Source organism: Poecile atricapillus, chromosome 11 (assembly GCF_030490865.1).
Source record: "Poecile atricapillus isolate bPoeAtr1 chromosome 11, bPoeAtr1.hap1, whole genome shotgun sequence".
In the NCBI taxonomy this organism is placed as follows: Eukaryota; Metazoa; Chordata; class Aves; order Passeriformes; family Paridae; genus Poecile; species Poecile atricapillus.
Window position 1 is genome coordinate 1340314 of NC_081259.1, and position 22187 is coordinate 1362500.

At 46.9% G+C, this 22187-nt stretch overlaps 1 protein-coding gene across 2 annotated transcripts in view; it reads right to left on the bottom strand.

Moving 5' to 3' along the window:
• Positions 1-3783: 3783 nt before the first annotated feature.
• Positions 3784-22187, bottom strand: part of MAP2K5 (mitogen-activated protein kinase kinase 5) — a 133695-nt gene continuing 115291 nt past the window's right edge. For both annotated transcript variants that reach the window (XM_058846791.1, XM_058846790.1), the window contains one exon: positions 3784-4920. In XM_058846791.1, the coding sequence (XP_058702774.1) occupies positions 4819-4920 (102 nt within the window). In that variant the 3' untranslated portion in view covers positions 3784-4818. The remainder of the gene's footprint in view (positions 4921-22187) is intronic.

A 22187-nucleotide genomic window follows, 5' to 3' on the forward strand; every position in this document is an offset into this window, starting at 1 on the left:
GCTCTCCCCAGCGATCCTCGCATCCCAGCCCCGCAGCTGCTGTCCCTTGTCCCCTCCGGCCACCCAAACCCTCTCCGCGCCTCTAAACCATCCCGATCTCCCCGGGCCGGAGCGGCTGAGGAGGAACGCGGCGTGTGGGATGGATGGACACGATTTTATTGATGGGGTGGGAGCGAACACCTCGGCAGGGACGGAGCGGGACGAGGCTCGGGCAGAGATTCCATCCCCTCCACCCGCGCCGTGCCGGGCACGCTCCGGGATGGAGCCGCACTCACCTGCGGGGGGGGCCCGGCAGCTCTGCCTCGGCCGCGGGGAAGTTTTCCTGCTCCTGCCGCCCATAAAAGCCCCAGACATCCATTTGCCATTAAACACCTCCTCCGGCTCTGACAAACCTTGAACTTGCACCGCGGGCCCGGCGCCGGCAGCAGCCGCAGCGGCGGCCGGGAGGCAGCAGCCGCTCCAGGAACCGGGAAGGCTCAATCCATAAATCCTGTCCTGGGCGCACACGGGTGCTTTATGGACAGAGCCTGTGCTGAAGGTAACGCAGCCCCGGGTCTCCTCGGCAGCCTCGCCGCAGCGCTCTCCCGACGGGAAAGGCTCAGGATCACAGGCTCGCTGTGGCTGCTTTGAGTTAGGAGAGACCTTAAAGCTCCTCTCCTTCCAACCCCACCTCCATGGGCAGGGACACCTTCCACTAGAGCAGCTTGCACAACCTTTTTTTTTTTTTTTTCTTTTCTTTTTTTTTTTTTTTTTTTTTTCGGTGTGACCAAATCCTACAATTGGAGATTTTAAAATTTCTCTTTCTCCCCGTTAGGTTTTTCCCGGTCCAGGCTGGTCAGCGCTGGTGAGCTGCGGGAGCAGGAGAAGGCCAGAAAGTTTAGGGGATGGGCTCTCTGATCCCTGCAGATTTCTGGTGTGTGTGAGCCCCCCCCGGTGATGCTGAAGATGAGTTCTCCTAAAATCCCGGGGACAGCTCAGGATTTCCCATCCCTCAGCGAGCTCCAGCCGCTCCCTGGAGAGCCCCTGTGCCCCCCAGGCCTGGCTGTCACCGCAGGGACATCGCTCCCACCTCGGGCTGCTCCTCACCGGGCTCCCCGGGGCAGAATCACCATAATCCCCCTGTTTTGGGGGCTGAGGAGCCACAGCTGGGTCCTGCTCGGCTCTCGGGGAGCTGCAGGGTGTTGGGTGTCCCCGAGTTTCTCTCTGGGTTTGTGTCTGGCTCCCCTGCACGGAGATGTGTCCGAGCATCCCGGGGACGGGATTTGCTGCTCCCCTTTCCTGCCCAAAGAGGCCGAAGGGGTTTTGTGTGCGGTCCCCGCAGAGCGGAGCCTCACCTGGGACAGTCTCTGCTCCCTTGTGTCCCTCCCCAGCCCAGGAGCAGCTCCCGGGGGTTCCCAGGAGCGGCTCCCGAGGGATTTGTCCCGCCCGGGGCAGCGCTGGGAGCAGCGGGAGCCTCCGGACCATGCGGTGGCATCGCCCCCTCCTCACCCCTCTGCCCCCTCCGAGCCGCTCCTCCCGCAGCTCTCGCTCTCCAGCAGCGCCTTTGGCTCCCTGCACGAGCTTGGTTTTTCCCAGCAAAGCCCCAAATTCCCAAGTTTTGCCCACGCACTCCCGCGCTCCATCCTTTCCCTATGGATGCCTCCAGGTGAACTTTCCCTGCGGCTCCGGGAGGCAGGGAAACAACACCCGCCGCTCCCAGCTCCAATCCTCCGCTTCGCTCCGGCTCTCGGGTGTCCGAGGGATCAGATGGAGCTGCCAGGAGCTGTTTCTGCTGATTGCTCAGTTATTAACGCGATCGCATTGCCGGAGCTCAGCCGAGGGACAGCCACAGGTAAAGGAGCCCCGGCAGCCCCGCCTCCCCTCCCGGCTTTCCAGGCTCCTCTTTGGAAAACAAAGACGGACGCTTTGCCTTTGGAACGCTGACAGCGGGCTGGGTTCGGCCACGGGATGCGAAAAACAAAATATTTTCTAATTCTGGGCTGATTTAAAGGCGAACTTCCACGGGCTCCTCTCGCGGGAGCTTTGCCTGGCAATGGGAGAGGGAAATGAGGGAAATACTGGAAGTTTTGGCACAGAACGGGACATATCCCGTTTTTCCCACACTCCCATGGGAATCATCGTCGCTGAGGTTACAGGAGGGGACACAGAGGGGTGACACTGGCGTGGGAGCCCTAAAAGAGCTGCTGGGATGGGGAGTGGCGTTGGGGGGGTCACCCCGCACCCCTGGGATCCTCTGCTGCACGAACGTGCTCATTGCACACCCCTGATGCCATCCCCTGAGCAGGGACTCTGCTGCATGTCCTGCAACCTTTCCCGACCAGAAATGCCACCATTCCAATTGAAATTCAAAATATTGCAGCAGGAAAAGAGGAGAGAAGGGGAAAAAAAACATCCCCAGGCAGCCCCAGGTCGGGGTCAGCTCCTGCCTGCGTGGAGAGCAGCACCCAGAGCTCCCAGGAAAATCCCCCTGGGCTTCATTCCCATCCCTGGAAATTCTGGGAAGAGGATGGGAATTATTGTGGGGCATGTTTCACGTCCTGGCCGCTTCCAAAGTCATTTTTGAGCGCAGTGGGGCAGGATTTGCTGAGCCCCAGAGCAGCCCGGGGGTGCTGAATCCCGGGGGATCCCTCCGGGAGGCTTTGGGGGTTCCTGCACCGGGTCCCACAAGGCACAGACACGGACTGGGAGGTTCCTGGTGCAGGGAGAGGAGCCTGGGCTGGGTTAGAACCTTCTGGATGTGGGAGGGGGCAGCCAGAGGAGATAAATCCCGGCCTTGTCCTGCCCCTTGTCCGCGGTGGTGGCAGGAATTGGGGTCCCTGTGGGGACAGAGCAGCCCCAGACCCCATAACCGAGCAGGAGGGGGAGGCTGGGGAAGGTCCAACCCCGCTGCTGCTCAGCTGGGAACGCCAACAAGGCTGAGAGACTCCGGGTAATCCCAAATTTCCCTCCTCTGCTCTCTCATCCAGCCCCATTCCCCCCAAATTCCACTGCGAGCCCTGGGTGCGCTGACCCCAAGGATTTGGGAGAGGAGAGGCGACAGAGCCCCAAAATCCCATCCAAAATTCCAATACAGATCAATCAATCAATCAATCCATGGATTGATGTCACCGATGGAACTCTAAATCTGCCACCACTTTATCCAGGAGGTTTTCCCCAGCTCCACCCCACAGGGATTTGCAGGGTGAGCCTTCCCCTCCCAACCTGCAGGAAAAACAGCAGGAAAAACCCGGGGGCTGCTGAGTTTGAAACTAAATCCGAGAGAAAGAGGGAGGGAGAGACCTTTTATCCAGGGAAAGCTGCTGCAAACTGTTAGGGATAAATAAATGGCAGCGCTGGCCATGCCCCGGCTGGCTCACAGGGAGGGAATTTGTCTCACTTTAGCAAAAGGACCTGGAGGAACGGGGGCTGTTGGCTCATTCATTGCGCTCTTTTCTGCCAGCGAGGTTGTGACATCAGAGCAATTAAGACAAACTTTAGTCTCTAAGTTCACGCCTGCAACCTCTACACTTCAAAAGAAGACAAACGATCCCTCCAAGGAAGGAAAGCGAGTCTTTTCCAGGCTGCTTCCAGAATTAACGTTTAGGATTTGCAGTGGTTCGGGAGGAATATTTCACTGAGTTGGGTAGAAAATAAACTACCAGAGTCCTTTTATTTATTTTTTTATTTATATTTTTTTTTTTAGCAAAAGTTTATTTCTAATGCAAATACAAGCAAACAAACCCCAACCTCCTCCCACCCGACTCACTCACCACAAACCTGCCTCTCACATCCGTGGTTTATTTGTTTTTATTTTCCTTTCAATAAGCATTTTAACCCAAGGACTGATTCAATCTGTGTCGGGTCTGTTGTGGAAATGCCCAGCAGAGACATTGCAGTCATTCCTTCTTTCCTGGAACAGCAAAAACCTGGAGCCTGTGCTTGACCCAGCAGTGCCAGGGCCTCCCCACCCTCCCAGGGAAGGATTATTCCCAAAATCCCATTTATCCCTCTGGCACTGGGAGCCATTCCCTGTGTCCTGTCCCTCCATCCCTCATCCCAAATCCCTCTCCAGCTCTCCTGGAGCTCCTGGGAAGGGCTCTGAGGATTCCCTGGATCCTTCCCTTCTCCAGGGGAACATTCCCAGCTCTCCCTGGATCCTTCCCTTCTCCAGGTGAACATTCCCAGGCTCCAGAGCAGAGCCCTGTCCTGTTTCCCCTCCCCTTTCAAACCCTGATTCAGGATCAGGATCTGCAGAGCCCGGCCACGGATGCTCCTCACGTTTGGCCCTGGGGATTTGGGATGGATCCCGATCCCAGCAGCTGGCACTGGGAGCACAGAGGAGCATTCCCAGTCCTTTACTGGTGTGGTGCTGACCCACCTGGCACCCCTCACACCTCCTCACAGCGTGGGCAAGCCCAGATATTTCTCTTTTATTTTTTGGTCTGTTTGCTTTTGTTTCACACTTAAAGCCAGTGTTTTTGTGGCTGCCTGCACTCAGAGACAGCCACCAACTCCTCAGGAAATCCTCTGGACACTCAGACAGTTAAAAAATACTCTGGAATCAGGAAACAGAAGATTCAGTAACCCAAAAATAGAGATATAAAATACTTGCTTTAAGGCTGTGTACAGTATAACTGGAGATAACCTGGAAACTGCTCAGCAACAGAAGAAACAATCAAGAAAACCCCTTAATGTGGCGGTGAGGAAAAGGCAGCCAACAAATAATCCTGGTTTTGTCGATGCTTCTAGGAAATGGAGTAAAATAGGATCTGGATAAACTGAGAGTCCAGAGGTGATGATGATCCAGGTCGGGGAGGAGCTCCTGGGATGCTGCAGAGCTCACTGCGCTCCCTGGGATCGCCGCTCCTCCAGCATCCTGCACACCCACATGGACACAACCTCGGCGTTGCCATCGTTGTACTGCACCACGAAGGGATGGCCCTGCAGAGGGGAGAGGGAAAAACAGGGAGGGGATACTCAGGTGATTGATTTATCAACAGAGGGGGGAGAGATGGAGAACCAGGGAGGAGATATTTCAGGGAGAGGTGGAAAACCAGGGAGGGGACATTTCAGGTGATTAATTTATCAACAGAGGGGGGAGAGATGGAGAACCAGGGAGGGGACATTTTGGGGAGAGGTGGAAAACCAGGGAGGGAACATTTCAGGTGACTGATTTATCAATAGAGGGGGGAGATGGAAAACCGGGGAAGGGATACTTCAGGTGATTTATCTACAGAGGGGGGAGAGATGGAAAACCAGGGAGGGGACATTTCAGGTGATTGAACAGCAGAGGGTGGAGAGATGGAGAACCAGGGAGGGGACATTTTGGGGAGAGGTGGAAAACCAGGGAGGGGACATTTCAGGTGATTTATCAACAGAGGGGGGAGATGGAAAACCGGGGAGGGGACATTTCAGGGAGAGATGGAAAACCAGGGAGGGGACATTTCGAGGAGAGAGGGAAAACCAGGGAGGGGACATTTCAGGTGATTTAACAGCAGAGGGTGGAGGGATGGAAAACCAGGGAGGAGATATTTTGGAGAGGGGTGGAAAACCAGGGGGGGGGATACTTCAGGTGATTTATTTATCAGCAGAGGGGGGAGAGATGGAAAACCAGGGAGAGGATAATTCAGGTGATTTAACAGCAGAGGGTGGAGAGATGGAGAACCAGGGAGGAGATATTTTGGAGAGGGGTGGAAAACCAGGGAGGGGATACTTCAGGTGATTTATTTAACAACAGAGGGGGGAGATGGAGAACCAGGGAGGGGACATTTCAGGTGACTGATTTATCAACAGAGTGGGGAGAAATGGAAAACCAGGGAGGGGATATTTCAGGTGATTAATTTATCAACAGAAGGGGGAGAGATGGAGAACCAGGGAGGGGACATTTCAGGGAAAGATGGAAAACCAGGGAAGGGATACTTCAGGTGATTGATTTATCAACAGAGGGGGGAGATGGAAAACCAGGGAGAGGATAATTCAGGTGATTCATCAACTATTTAAAGGGATTTATTGCTCAGGTAAGATCTTGGTCACCAAGGGGAGAGGAGCAACAAGTCAGGCACAGCCAGGGGTTTCCTCCTCACACAGCAACATTTTGGTCCAACAGAGTTGACACAAAACTTCATACATTCTATATAATATATTAATAATTAAAATATGTAATTAATAATCCTTAAACCCATCACCTTTGTTTAATTTTGCTGCACTGTCTTTGAGCCACTGACATGCCATGTACCCACACACATTTCTGTTATAGCTTCCAGATCCTCAGCCTACCCTATAAATAAATCCTATATACCCTATAAATCACATTATTACAGCTCAAACCTCACGCCATTTTACCTAATATAATTTCAAATCATTTTACCTAATATAATCTCATACTTACTCAAGGCACATTCCTACTTACAACTACAGGAACACAAGTTTGTGATTTTTCTACTTGATGTTTGTGTATTTTTATCATCCCATTGACCCAAGCTCTTTCCAAGGCTGCAGATTGAACCCTTCAGCACTTGTGGAAGTTTCTATTTTTCCATTTCCCACAGGCAGGCTCAGCTAAACCCTTCTGGGGGAAAAGAAAATCCCTGCTGGAGCATCCCGTGGTTCCAGCCTGATTCCAACCTGCGTTACATCCCGAGCAGGAGGCGGCCCAGACTCTTTGGAAATGCTCTTTTTTTATTTATTTTTGGTTGATATTCCCTTTGCTCGTTGTGTTTTTGAGCCAGCTCCTTTCCAGGACAGCTGAGCAGTTGCTGGATGGTGTTTGGGTAAAATGATATCCCTTCCTGAAAAAAAAAAAACCTCCCTGTGAATCTGCTCCTGTGCTTGGAAATGTGTGTGATATCCCAAAATTCCTGTTTGTAACAGGGCTCTGTGCATCCTCCACGGGCCCTGACCTTCCAGCAGAGCTGGAGAGGAGCTGGACAAGGCAGGGAGTGATGGCATGAGCTGTTCTGCCCAGCACCGGGGTGGTTTTGGGTGGAAAAGTGCAGGAATAAATGAAATTATTTTATCTCCAGCACAGCCCAGAAGCAGCTGTTTCACCTCTTCAACAAAACAAGCCAAGGACAGCAGAGAGAAGCAGGAGAGAACAAGCAGGAGGCACAGACAGGGACAAGGAAAAATATCAATTTCCAAATGTTCCAGCCACTCTCCTCTCCTTTAGGATGGAGAGACCCCCGCAGCCAAAACCACCTCACACCCAAATATTTCTGCATTTCAGCTGCTCCAAATGAAATTTCAGCTGTGAAAGCTCAGCTCTGCACACTGCTCACCCTGCTTGCTTTGTTTTCTAAGGATATTCCACCAAAACCTGGAGGTTTCCACTCTTTTTTCCCTAGGAATAAGTTTAACTTCAAATTACTCTTCAGATTTCCCACGTTTTTAGTGTCCTGCTCCAGTGAGGATTTATCTCACTGGACAAATCCTGTTTTTATTAGAAGCTGTTTTTCAGAGTCTGGTGGTTTTTCTCAGTTGTTTGTTTATAAATTGGGAATGGAAGAACAGAGATTTTCACCAGAACTCAGTAGGACCCATCTCTGCAAATCTTGGTTGAAGCATTTTCATGTCAGGAACCAAAAACCAAGGACAAAAGCGACCCAAAGATGTCCAGTGCTCAAGGATGTGCCAAAATCTGCCTCCAAATCCACTTAACACCTGCCCTCACTCGGCAGAAACTGCAATAAAAACAAAATCAAAGGACCCACAGAGCTGGGGATGGTGCAGGACTCCATCAAACCCGGCCTGTTTGCAGCAAGATTTGGGGTGAAAATCCAAAGATTTTCACAAGAGGGACCTGCACTTGGCTCAGCACCCAAAAATCTCTCAGGGAATTGTTGAGGTTTTCCTCCAAGGTCTCCAGCACTGCGGTGGTTTCCTCTCTCTTATGAAATCTTTTCATAAATTCATCCCTGCCCTCTGTAATTCTGTCATTATTCAGCAGCCAATCCCACATTTCCCCCCTTTTCAGGCATCCTGAGCATTGCAAAAACTCCCCAGAGCACAGAGACCTCCCAAAGCAGCGCCTGAAACTGGAGATTCCTCTGGAAAGGAGAGAAAGGGGCAGGGAGGTGAAGAATAAGGGGAAAAAAAAATCCCCAAAAAATCAAAATCCAAACCAGCAAAGGAGAAATGCAGCAGGAACAGAGCTGGCACCTGAGGGAGGACACAACACCAGCCCCAGCAGTCTGGACACCGTCAATAAATCCTCAGCCACCGACACAAGCAGCCCTGACTTCAGGAGTGAGCAATATGTTCTCACCCAAACTGGGCTTAAATATTCCCACAGGGATTTATTGCAAGGGAAGACTGAGAAAAGGTAAATGTGTGCAAGCTTGAAATGCATTTTCTGTTGCAGGGATCAGCTCCTCCCTGGCCTGGTGAGGTTATCCCTACCCTGCACAGCTTTATTTTTGGGGACTCATCACCCCATCCTTGTGTATTTCAGATTTCCTCAGGTTCCCACACACGTTCACAACAAAACAATAACCTCCTCCTAAGCAATTTTTAAATATTCAGCCTTAAAAATACCTGGAAACAGCAGAGCCAGAAGGAAAAGAGGTTGAAAATCCAGCATCAAACTGGATTTTCTTCTTGGCCTGATACTGGTAACCACCTCCTTCCCAATTTTTAAACATTCAGCCTTAAAAATACTTGGAACTCAGCACAACCAGAAGGAAAAGAGGTTGAAAATCCAGCACCAAACTGGTTTTTCTTCCTGGCCTGATACTGGTGAGCAATAACCTCCTCCTACCCAATTTTTAAGTATTCAGCCTTAAAAATACTTGGAAACAGCAGAGCTAGAAGGAAAGAGGTTGAAAATCCAGCACCAAACTGGATTTTCTTGCTGTCCTGGTACTGGTAACCACCTCCTTCCCAATTTTTAAATATTCAATCTTAAAAATACCTGGAAACAGCACAGACAGCAGGAAAGAGGTTGAAAATCCAGCACCAAACTGGTTTTTCTTGCTGGCCTGATACTGGTAACCACGTCCTACCCAATTTTTAAACATTCAGCCTTAAAAATACTTGGAACTCAGCACAACCAGAAGGAAAAGAGGTTGAAAATCCAGCACCAAACTGGTTTTTCTTCCTGGCCTGATACTGGTGAGCAATAACCACCTCCTTCCCAATTTTTAAATATTCAGCCTTAAAAATACTTGGAAACAGCAGAGACAGAAGGAAAAGAGGCTGAAAATCCAGCACCAAACTGGTTTTTCTTCCTGGCTTGATACTGGTGAGCAATAACCTCCTCCTACCCAATTTTTAAGTATTCAGCCTTAAAAATACTTGGAAACAGCAGAGCTAGAAGGAAAGAGGTTGAAAATACAGCATCAAACTGGATTTTCTTCTTGGCCTGATACTGGTAACCACCTCCTTCCCCATTTTTAAACATTCAGATTTAAAAATACTTGGAAACAGCAGAGCCAGAAGGAAAAGAGGTTGAAAATCCAGCACCAAACTGGTTTTTCTTGCTGGCCTGGTACTGGTGTGCCTTGCCCTGGCCCAGTGGGATGCACTGGGAATCCTGCAGGGAATGGGAAGTGGCTGCTGGAAGAGCTGGGAGCTGGAAAGGTCAGGCAGGACAGGGCCAGGGCTGGCCCCCAGTGAGTGTCAGGCAGCCTAATTTTGTGTGTCAACCCCGAAAATGAGATAAACAATGACAAACCAGGCTTTTTAAATGAACTTGTCTCATCTGGTTCTCTTGATAAAGGGTACATTTCTCCAGCTGCAGTGTCCCACCAGACAGGTTTAACTCTTTCATTGGGAGCTCCTCACGGAGGGGGAGGTGAAGGATTTAAATATCTGACAGGAAATTAAAAGGGCAGTGCTCCCCTGAACACAGAGCCCTGCTAATTCCAACTCAGGGCTCACCAACCATCAATCATTTAGCCCAGTCAATTAAACCACCATTATTCAAGGGTAAAAGTTCCATCATTTTCTAGCCTGAAAATCCAGCAATTTGCTTTTGTGGCCTTCTCCTCTGGCCCCCCCAAAAAAAGAGAAATATCTTTGTTTTTGATCATAACCCACCCTGAGTTTATTGCCACAGACCTTGCACGGCATCCTGGGCAGGGCTGCAGCTCCGTGGGCCTTTTCCAGCCCCAAGTGCCCACCTGGAGGGGATGAAATTCCCTCTGGGAGACAAAAATCATCACCCACAGCCCCAAATTTGGGCTCCCTGAGTGCCTCCAGCTCTTCTCATGCACAAATCCCAGGAAGAGCAAAGCTTCAGCAGAGCCTCTCCCATAGAAAAGATCCTCTGACCATAAAATGTTTGTGTTTGGAGAGCACCAAGGAGGTTCAGGCCAGTGCCAAAGGACAGGCAGACCATAAATAAATCCCCCTGGGATTTCAGAGCATTATCTGGGTGGTGTTTCTGCTTTAAAAGTCCATGGAAGAGGACCTAGAATGGTGACAAGGCACATCCCCAGCCTGAAATGCCAGAAATGAGGGATTTTTTCCTCCCCAGGGTGGTGTTCCACCACCTGGGCAGGAACCTGAATCCCAAACGCTGGGAATAAATCAGATCCACAACAGCACCTCCTCATATTTTTTCCCCTGGGACAGTGAGAGGCTGATTGAGGAGGGCAGAAAATTAAAAATGATAAGAAAATTCCTCATGCTCACACAAGGAAGGCGGGGAAATGAGTGGCACTGCAGTGGGGCCACCCTTTGAACATTAATTTTTCCAGGAGCCCTCCCACCCTGAGCTCCCTTTATTTCCAAGCAGCACAGCCAAATCCACGAATTCCATTTAAAAATTTTTTGACCTCAACACACCAACAAAAAAAAAAACCCAAAAAACCCACAATCAAAAGATCCCAACTGTTGCAGGCACAGCCTATCAAGACAATGGCCGTGCCCTCAGCCAGCATTTCAAATACAGTTTATTAGTGTGTGATATGAAAAGGGTATTTTTATTGCATGATATAATGCAATGGGACCTTGGGCGCTCTGCAGAAGGACCTTGCACTCAGAAGTGTAATGAACCCATAGTCCAAAAAACATTTTACTGTACATTAACCTATCATTAATGGCACATTAGGGCTGGGGGCATTGCACGCTCGCTGGTCAGGGCTCCATCAGGACAGTGTGCAGGAAAGCACAGTCTGCCCAGGCTTAAAACAAATGGAGAAAATAAAAATTACTGCTGGCTGCTTTGAGGGGAGCTGGCTGGCTGCTTAACCTGCAGCTTGTTAAAGGAGGGATGAGGAAGATGCAGCAGTTTGTTGGCGTGATCTGAATGCATCAGGTGCAGCTTTTCCTGCACAAAGCCCAGCAGCTGGGAAGAATAAAGTGAAAATTGGAAGCTTGTTCCTCTTCCCTGCCATTCCCTCGTTTCTCCCTGGCAGGAGGAGTTGGGAATGGGAAGAGAATCCTCTGACCCAGCTCTCCCTTGGACACCCAGGATCTGTTTTGCCTTTGTGCCTGTTCCACCTGAGCAGAATTCCAGCCCTGCCAGCACGAACTCCATGTGAAATGTGAGCAAAGCACTGAATTCCCAGTGCTCCCAGAGCAGGTGGGATTTCCATGCCTTCCCCCACTCCAGGTGCTCTGTTCAAAGCACAGAGCAAATGCTGAGCTCATCCCTCCAGCTCCAAAGAATTCCAACCTGGCTGTCCAGCAGCACATCCCACTTGGTTCTGCCATTGCTGCTGAGGTGTCTGTGCTCTTTGCAGCTCTTGGAATTAACTCAGGGCATGGATTCCAGGGGAAATTCCTGCCCATCCTCAAGTTTAACGGGAGACAGTCTGATCTACAAGAGGACAAACACAAAGCTCAGCTCTGGAGCTGCACAAAGAACTTCCCAAAATTCCTGGAGACACAGAGTGCTGAGTAACCCAAAGAGCTTCCCAAATTCCTGGAGACACAGAGTGCTGAGTAACCCAAAGAGTTTCCCAAAATTCCTGGGAACATAAAGTACTGAGTAACCCAAACAAATTCCCCAAATTCCTGGAGACACAGAGTGCTGAGTAACCCAAAGAACTTCCCAAAATTCCTGGAGACACAGAGTGCTGAGTAACCCAAAGAGCTTCCCAAAATTCCTGGGAACACAGAGTGCTGAGTAACCCAAAGAACTTCCCAAAATTCCTGGAGACACAAAGTGCTGAGTAACCCAAAGAGCTTCCCAAAATTCCTGGAGACACAAAATGCTCAGTAACCCAAAGAACTTCCCAAAATTCCTTGAGACACAAAGTGCTGAGCAACCCAAAGAGCTTCCCAAATTCCTGGAGACACAGAGTGCTGAGTAACCCAAAGAGCTTCCCAAAATTCCTGGAGACACAAAGTGCTGAGTAACCCAAAGAGCTTCCCAAAATTCCTGGAGACACAAAGTGCTGAGTAACCCAAAGCACCCCGAACTGACCCCGTGTCTCCCTGCAGTGACCTCAGCACGTGTCAGGATTTCACCACTCCACCCCTGCCTCCAGTGAGGAAGGATTTTCCATCTCAAGCTGCTGCCTCCAAGGACAAGCCACACTAAAAGCTGTTCTAATTATCTGTGCCAGCTATCCACAGGATCCAACTGCGGCTCCCACAGCCAGGAATAGCAGCGAGGAATCCTCAGGCCAATTCTCTCACTGCCGACTCCCCAACCATGGTTAATTCACAGGCACAGGAGGTGGCAGGGCGGCCTCAGGGGATGCTCCACGTGTGGAAGGACCCTGCACCACACTATTGAAGTGGGATCCAGCTGCTCCATCCCTTGTTTTCCTTTTGAAATTTTGGGATTTTTAATTTTTTTTAAAAAAGCCTTTTAAGGGAAGTGTGAGCACCTGAAGTGCTTGGAGCAGCAGGGGATGGGAGGCTCGGTTTGTGTGTCTGCCAAGAGGGGCCCAAAGCTGCAGCAAGGTCAGCTGCAGCCTCCTCATCTCTTCCAAACGGGATTGCAGATCACAGATTGAGCTTAACCCTAAAATTCCAGCTCCTCCTGGGGACTTGCAAGGCTGTGCTTGATCTGGGAGCGAGTGTTTGCTGGCCCAGTTCTCTCTCCCTGCTCCTGTCCTCAGACTATTGAGGGCAAGGACTGAGCTGGCTGTGCTGGAGAGGCTCCAGAGCTGGGTGCTGCAGAGAAAGCTCCAGAACAGGGGAGGGAATCACAGAATCACAGCACCATGGGCTGGAAGGACCCTAAAACCCATCCAGTCCCACCCCTGCCCTGGGCAGGGTCACCTCCCACTATCCCAGGCTGCTCCAAGTCCAACCTTGAGCACTCCCAGCATGGAGCAGCGGCGTTTTCTGGGCGGAGATGAGGCAGGAACAAGAACACATCCACAGGGAAAACCAAGTCTGATTCTTTTCCTGGAAGTTTCTGCTCCTTCCTGGCTCCCCAGCGGAGAGCAGAGCCCAGCCTGCACTCGGCAAGTGGGGAGTTTTGTTTGTTGCACGGCCTCCCTAACATACACTGTAATTAAAACCTTGATTACTAAACAGTTTAAATATATGACAGACAATGCAGTTAAAGCCTACAGTTAGGTCAATATGTGATTTAGATTTGCCATTTAAAAACTCTCATTTAAATTTTGCATACATTAATCACTACCATACTTCAATGTTCTGATATCCACCTGACTACACTATTAAAATAAAACTTGCTGCCCCAGGGAAATCCTACTTATTCTTAATTGTTTCGAGGCTTTGATGGGCTTTTAATCTAAGATTAATTTATGCAATTTTAAATAACTCTTCTTATGATTAATAAGCTTGAAAATTAAAAGGAGTCTAAAGCAATTATAATGAGCATTTGGTCATAACCTCATTAGGAGAAGGAGTGAAGGATACAGCTCTGGAATTCTTACAAGACTACAATTTAAGGTTACTTTCAGAGGAGTCAAAGATAGTTCTTGAAATTGCAAAGGCAGATTAGCCTAGGTCAGCCTTAGAACTATGGCTACCTAGATTAGCACACTAATGATTTTATCCCTCTGATGATATGTGAGACAGTGAAAAGATGATACAAAACAAAGATAAATGGATAACACAACGAAGCACTGAAGCCTCGGGGGTTACGTTTCGTCCTCCTATTTTTTTTCTCTTCTTTTGAGAAGTACTTTTTTCCCCCTATTATTTATCTAGTTGTAGATTGACTTTCACCGACACATATTTCCTTTTTATATGATAAAAGTTAATTGCAAGCCATTTTCAGCTGGTTTAGTTTGGCTGAGGCACCAAAACTCTCCTGCAATTTCCAGAATTTGTCTTCAAATAACAACAGTCCCCAGGCCTGAAGGATGGACCAAGAGGAAAAACAGCTTCACTTCGACCTCAACACCTTGACCTGAAGAACAACTGTCTCCACACCTCACCCGAATTTCCATTTCTAAACAGCAATAGAGATTCTTTGTTATGATTAAAGTATTATTTTTCCAAGCTTTGGACAGCTGGTGACCCCAAAACAAACCTCAGAGACCCCTCGTGCATTTGATGTGTCCAAGCTAGCAACTCATCACCAGACAAAGGGTCAGGAGGGAATTTTTGGGTCAGAAATCGGAGCAGCTCCACTCCATAGCTGGACCTGACTTCCAACTACTCAACCCCTCCTCCTGCAGGACCCCGGGTCTGCTATTTGTTCCCTTCCTGTGGCAAAGACTGAAATTTATTGCAGAGTTTAGGGTTTGGCTGTGGTGCAGAGGAATCTATTTGCCCATCTGCAGATCGTTCTTTCCACAGCAGTTTTGCTTTTGATATTTGTTGTTAAACCAGTAACCGTCCCTGGCACTCCTGGCGCCGCTCAGCTGAAAACGAGCCAGCTCCCAGCAAAGCTACTTCAGTTTTTGTGTTATGACTCTTAAAACAAACTAAAGCCACCGAAATCGAATTGGAGTTTACTTCTGCAAGTGCTGCTGAGGTTAAGAAGAGCTGCAGAGGAAGAATGGGGAGAGTGGCCCAAGGCTGATGGAGTCTGTCAACATTAGCAAGCTGTCGACAACAGAAGCAGCTCTGCTGAGTGAAACGCTCGGTGCAACATTTTAGGGATGGAAAAGGTTTGACTTTTGCCCAGCTCTGGTCTGGTTTGTGGCCTCAGTGCCCATTAGTAGCTGGAGCTCATTAGGTGTGTGCCTGGAGCACATCTTCTGGTGGGCTTTCATTTGAAATCGATTCAATTTGTGAGCTTCAAGACCTGGCTGTGATGAGAATGAAAGAGTGGGGGCTCAGAAAGAGCAGAGATTCACACCAGAAATGCACACCTGACCTGAACTCTGATGGAGCTGCAGCTGCACAAGTGTCCTCAGCTCCAGCACACAAACGGTCTCGGTGACACCAAACGCAGCTCGTCAGGAATTAAAAGCTGAAACAGAATTTCCTTCAAACAAGGACTAAATGTTCCCTGCAGTATTTCCTTCAAATGAGGACTAAATGTTCCCTACAGCACTTCCTTCAAATGAGGACTAAGTGTTCTCCTAGACTGGGGGAGAAGGGTGAAGAAAACAACTGTTTTCCCCAAGTTTTTCTACTGGGAAAAAAAAAAAAATTTGCTAAGCAAATTACTAAGCTGAAGTAAACTGAAACAATCTCCTAAATGTTTGTCACCCAAACCTTGGAGAAGAAAACGCTGTGTGCATACACGCACAAATAACAACAATTAACAAAAGCAAGAAAACCCTGAAAATGATGTGGCTGGAAGCAAAAAGGGAGAATGAAACAGCTCGTACTTCGTTAGCATTTTTGTGATGAAGTTTCTGCAAATGAACAAGTTGTTTTTAGAAGTACCACTATGATCATCCTGCATTCCACGGCTGCACGGAGTGCAAAAAACATCCCAGTGTTTGCCAGGCTTTGTTAAGGGACTAAAGAAAATATTAAATTATTGAGGTGAAGGCGCTGCCAAATCCCCTGGTCTGAGGAGCAGAGAAATCCCAGGTATGAAACGATGGTGAACACACAGAGCCCTGCTGAAAACACAGAAAAAGGCAAAATATATCACCACTAGTTGGCTTGGGAAAAAAAATATAAATTCCTTTGAATCTCTCCCAAGGTCACTGAACAGTGACTGAGGCCACCAGCACCATTTCCACTCTCAGAGTTGTATTTTAATCCAGCTTTTCCCTGGTGGAAACCTGGCTCTCCTCAGCCCAGCAGGCACCTGCTCATCCCGATTTACACCAGCAGTGTTTCCCCCAACCTCTCCCATCAAATCCGAGCAGGCAGATGCACATTTATGGGACAATGAACTTCTCCATGGCTGTATTTTGGTGTTCCAGCCTGAATAAATAAATAAAACTTGAATAAAGCCGCGTGTTCTGAGCTCTGCCCCGGCTGGGAGCCGGCTCCGGAGGGGAGGCCGCGGCTTAAAAAAAAAAAACCAGAAAAAAAAGAAAATAAATAAAAAAGAAATCATGTTTAATTTAAAAATTAGAAAGTGGAGCAGGCTGTGAGCACAGAGGTTGATTGAAACAAAATTTAAATTCCTGTCAAGCCCATTTAAACACAGGGGCCCTTCATAGGCAATTAGCTGCTCCCTGTGAAGGCTGAGCGAGGCCGGGCCTGGTCACTGTGAGGAGCCGAGAAAAATTAACTAAAATCAGGCGCTATGAAATATTTAACTTCCCAGTTTATCACAGGGGTTTGGAAGTGTAAACAAGACAAAAATCGATTCCTCCGTGCCCTCCAATCAATCCCCCAAAATGGCGAGGGCATCTGTTTCTGCTCAATTTTGTTTACTCTGGCAGATTTGCCTTAATTGCGGTTGTTTATCTCCCGTTGTCCCCGGGGCCCTAATCTCCCGATTACTAATACTTAACACTCATTTCACATCTAAAGCTACTTCTAATCCTCAACAGGTTTCTGGAGCTCTTAAAATTCTGGAGACGAGGGAGATTTTGCTTTGTGAGAGGAGCATTTTGTGACCCGTAACCAGCTGGGCCCAATCGTCACCAGGGATGGCGATGACAAAGGTGCTAAAAGGCTCTTTCACAAACTCCACCGGGAACAAAACGGAATAAAAAAAGGCTTTTGATGGGGGAAAAAAAGAGAAAAAAGGGAAAAAAAAAATAAAATTCCACCCCGAACAAGGGGGCTCTAGCAGTCCAGCCAAATAAAGTTACTGTCATAATCAAGCGCTGTCAATCACAATGAAAATCCAATTAAAAAAATCTTGCAGCGCTGCCCCTCTTCAGGAGAAAAATGTCCTCTATTTATATGAGGTTTTTTTTTTTCCTGTGTTTTTTTTTTTTGTCAACTGCACAAATTAGAAAGTCGTATTAATTGATTTTTTTACTACTTTAGGCTCTGATCCTCCAGCTGAATTTCTGCGGATGGAAGAATCAAGCGGCACAAATCTGATTAAGGGATTTGAGGCATAATGCACACAGGTCACTAAGAAGCCATATCTCTATCTCCTGCTTTATACTCTGCTTATTCATAGGCAATTATTACTCTTATTTAATACTGCAGGAGTGTCCTGAGGTGCTAATTGGACTAGAGACCCACATGTAGCTGGTACTGCACAAGCACCAACCATTTTAATCTATGCAGAGTGTCTGAATATATTTAAAATGCCAATTTCATTACACAAATAAAAAAACTCTACGTGGATTTCAACAGTTGCCTGTTGGAGAAAATTCCTTGATGAATTTGGAGTGAATAGAAAGGATGCTATTCTGGGATTTAAGGATATGGGTCTTATTTTGGAACTGCTAGCAGATTTCTTTTTCTAAATTTTTACAAATAAATACGTAAGGAAGACAGCTGACATAAAACATCAAGGAGGCAAATGCACAACTTCTCAATATCCAGTCACTGAAAGATTTGCAATTCTGCTACCGAAATGAGTGAGATGTAAATATTTGTCCCTGTGCCTGGAGAACTACTCAACAACCAGCAGTGCCAAATGAAACATTTGCTCAAATTAAACTGCAAATCCCAGGAGAATCAAGTAACCAAAAAATATGAACTGTACGGATCCCTGTAAGCTGTTGCCAGTTTGTTTTTGTCCAATTTCCTTAGGTTTTCAACACCTCTTTGAGCCAACTGGAGTTATTCCTTTTCATGTTTCTCTGGGAAGTGCTGCTATTTTGTGCAGCTCCAGGGCACGTGAGGAAGGGGAAATCAAACGTTTGCTGGAGGAATTGGGTGATCCCACGGCAGTGGGTGCAGCAGGCAGGGAATGAATCCAAAACCCCCAGCTCACCTTGTCACCGTCTTGCTCTTGGGTGATTGCTGGATTTAGTGACAGAATGGGTTTCTCCATTTCCAGAGCTGATTTCTCAAGTGGCAAACAAGAACTCACACCCTCAAGGACAGAGATGACTTTCCCCCCTCTTTTTTTTTGTTTTTTTTTTGAAAGACAGGGGGAGAAATATCCCTGACCCACCTTTCCCAATTTCAGCTCAGTGAGCAATGCTGCCACCTGAAGAAACACAGATTTTTTTCCTCTCCAGCTACCTTGAGCAAGGAAGATAATGAACACTCAGTGACAGGGGCATCCCAAGCCCTGCTGTGAAATCCTCAATATAAATTTTGTCTTCAGTGTATCCAGGCTTTGATCCAGAACTCCTTGTGCACTGCATGTCTGAACTGAGAGACTGAAAATCCATATTTATCACATGTGGTTGAAATGGAGGATCCTAAAAAGTCTTTTCCAACCTCAATAATTCTGTAACAGCTAAAATACTGGGCTCTGTACTTCTTTTTTTCCTTGAGAAACCAGGAAAGAGCCCTTTCCTTCCCACCTGTGTGTGTTTGGTGTCTGTCAGAACCTCCCCTTGGCATGGAATAATAACTGGGACTGACAGAGGAGAGGCTGAACATCTGCAAACAAAGCCATCCCTCACAGGTCCCAACACAGACAACTTCATCATCCCTGATGGGAGATCCTGCCCCAGCCCAGCATAACAAAAAAATAACCAAAGAGGGAAAATTTTTGTCTCCCTGTGATGGCCAGAGATCTGGAGAGGTGCACACAGCAACCGTGGGTTTCTAAAGCTGACCTGCCAGGGTCTCTGGGGTGTGGCTGTGAAAAGGAAAAGTGCTGAGAGCCCAAAAATCATCATCATCATCATGCAAAGCCACTCAGTGATATCACCGGGGGAAAGCCCTTGTGTTGACAAGCCTGAGCAGCAGTGTTTTATTGGCTTTATTTTGAGGGTTTAGATGAAAATCCAGGCAGGATTATGCTGATCCTCCGTTTGTTTGTTTAAACCATAAAAGTATTTCCTGAGAGCTGAAAGCAGGGGTTTAACACCACAAACTGCAAATATGTTTAGTTACTGTGCAGACCCTTTAAAATAATGCTACAGAAAATAGAATTACTTAAAATCCTCACATTTTTAATTCCCTTCTTGGACTTGTTGGAGTTGTAGGAACAGGCAGCCAGAATCCATTTTTAAGAGTCTCTGACATCTTGACACGTGTCTTAAGACATTTAAATACACAAAATAACTGTTCATCTGGGGGAAAAATACCCATTATAGCCAATAAAATCAGGGTGCCTGGTCCTGGGATGGAGGGAGGGATTGCTGGATGCAAAGGAATGGGGAATTTCAAAATTGCATTAGGCATTGAAAGAAACAAAATATCAAAGCAGAACAGGTTTTCCAGCATGTCAGTGGTTTTGACACAGATGATACACATTTTATCACACGATGTTTAAATTAATCAACATAAGAAGTGTCAGTAATTTAAATTCTGAAAAGGAGAAAAGCTCCTGGTTGCGTTGAAAATGGAACAATTTGAAATAAACTCATTAGATCTGGGCAAAGGTAATGGCGTGTGGGAGGTGACTGGATCCTCTCCCTGCCCAGTTTTTCCTGGAGAAATCCTAAAGGCTTTGCTTTGATGCCTCCACAGGAAAACACAAGGGAATAACAGCTCCATTCCCGACTTTGGGTGTTTCAAACACAATTTCTTTACATCAACGCCCCCCGTTCCAACAACCGCAGCACGCAGGAGTTCAACAACAAAAAAAAACCACCTCACCAAGAGACTCCAGCAATTCCCCCCCCCAAAAAAAAAAATAGGAATTGCAGAAGGCAAGGCCGAGCTTGCAGCTAAAGAAGAGATTTTAAACAATTACCAAAGCAGGGCGGTGATATCATAAAGGCAATTTCTGCGCTAGCTTGTTTTCTGCGACTCTCTTTGCCTCTGAACAGCTAGAACAGATAATAACTATTAGTAAATCAAACTCCTGCAATATCCAGCTGTGCCTCCCACATTTACATACAGATAGAATGGGTATATGTTTTTAATATGTATGCCAGCCGTACTTTTACCACAGCTGAAGTGCACGCTACAAAGGAGGAGGAGAATGGGAATGGAATCAGCATGAGATAATAAAGTGGCCTAGATAAAGTATTAGCCAGCGATTGATCTCAAACAGGGGATGTTGCTTCTCTCTGACCTGATTACTTACTATGCATAGATTCCATTAAATAGAGCTTAGAATGGAAAGCTTGGGGAAAACACCGTAAATACAGGCGCATCCCCAGCCTGGATGCTTCCCTGGACTCTGGGCGTGAGCTGAAACCTTCCCTGGGCCGCCACAGCACAACTCCTAAATAAGCACAGCCCCCAGAGCCAGAAAAACTCTGAGTTTCTGGCAAAAAACCCGCAAGGGCAAAGGGGAAAAATGTATTTTTACGGGAGAATTGTTGGGATTTTGGTGTTGGAAAGGGAGGGGAGAGACAGAGGAATGTGCTGTGATAATATAGGAATATATTCAATTTAATTGGCCCTCTCTGCCTTTCTTTTAAAAGGAAATAAACAGGAGAGAAAAGAGCAGTGTTTTAGAGTAAGTTTAGGATGAGCACTGGTAAATTCTGAGGGTTTTCCTTTCCCTGAATGGACAATTTTCTCATTACTTGGTGAAATTCCTGATTTCACAGCTGTGGAACGAGCTTTGGTTACGTAGGTACAGAAAAACCAATGGGGATATCTTGTTTTGGGGATGGCTGCATGGGAGAAAGGGCAGTGAGTAAATAAATCATAAAAGAAATAAAGAAATAATCATAAAATAAATAATAATAAAATAAATAAAAATAAAAGAAATAATAATAAAGTAAATAATTAAAAAATAAATATAATACAATAAATAATAATAAAATAAACAATAAATAAAATAAAAAATAAAATAAAAGTGTGAATGTGCACATTAGAGAGTTTTCTTAAGTCACTGGGTGAAAAAGTGTTATAAATGAAATGAAATTTATCAGTAAGAATTTTCTAACATATATTACAAAAAGTTTAAGTTAGTTTAGAAAGCAGAAGGCAAGATGGAGGATTTAAAATGTTGTTTCTTTTCCTTCTTCTTCACATTCTTCTTCTCGAGGTTTTTGGGTAATAGTGAGAGATTGGATGGAAAATGTCACAGTGCAGTAAACAGGTGTTGGGTCATTAAGAAAAATAATTAACACGTTTATTGTTAATTGGGTAAAAATAAGTATAAAGATAAAAGAACTGCGTAGTTTGGGGTCATTTTGTGTCTTCAGAGGCCAAAGGGAGCCACAAGGGCATTTTGTACCATCAGTAAATTCAACTTGTGCAGAAAGTCTGGAGAGACCTGCCCAGTTTTGGGATAAAATTTTTTGTCTTTTGATTTCAATATTTTTGTCTGATAAACACAAGAAACAAGATCCTGAAAGGATTTGGAGTTTTGTCCTGACCCCGAGAACTGAGATAAACGGGATCCCCACGAGGGAGGATCCCAAAAGAGCTCAGCCCAAAGAGGAATGAGAAATTCAGGAGTAAAGAAAAACGCAGAGGGAGTGCAGAGAAAAAAGAAAGAAAAATGAATTTTTAGAAAAGTTACACCTTTGTTTTGCTTTCAGGCTTGAATTGTCCTAAAGTGGCCCCAAACCAGCGGGAAGGGGAGGAAGATGATGCTCAGGTTTGTGTGAAGGTGAGGATGGCTGTGTGTGACACCTCCCAGCGCTGCCTGCACTGTGATTTTAATTAAAAAAAAAATGGTTTTAATTAAAAATAAAGCACCAAAACTCAAGGAAGGAGGTGAGATCCTGCTCTGGTTGGAGGTGAGGTCGAAGATCAGGGGTTTCAGTGCTTCCCTCTGGGAATTCCTGACATCCAGCAGAGCCACGTGGGCAGGAATATGGAATTAAAAGGTGGGAAATTTCGGAATTCACAGGATATTTGTGTTTAAGGAATGTTCTCTGCTCTGCTTGGGGACCAAATGGACTTCACGACCCTCAAGGGCTTTTCCAACTCAATAATTCTGGGATATTCAAAGTTGTGTTTTTGTTTTGGTTGTTTTG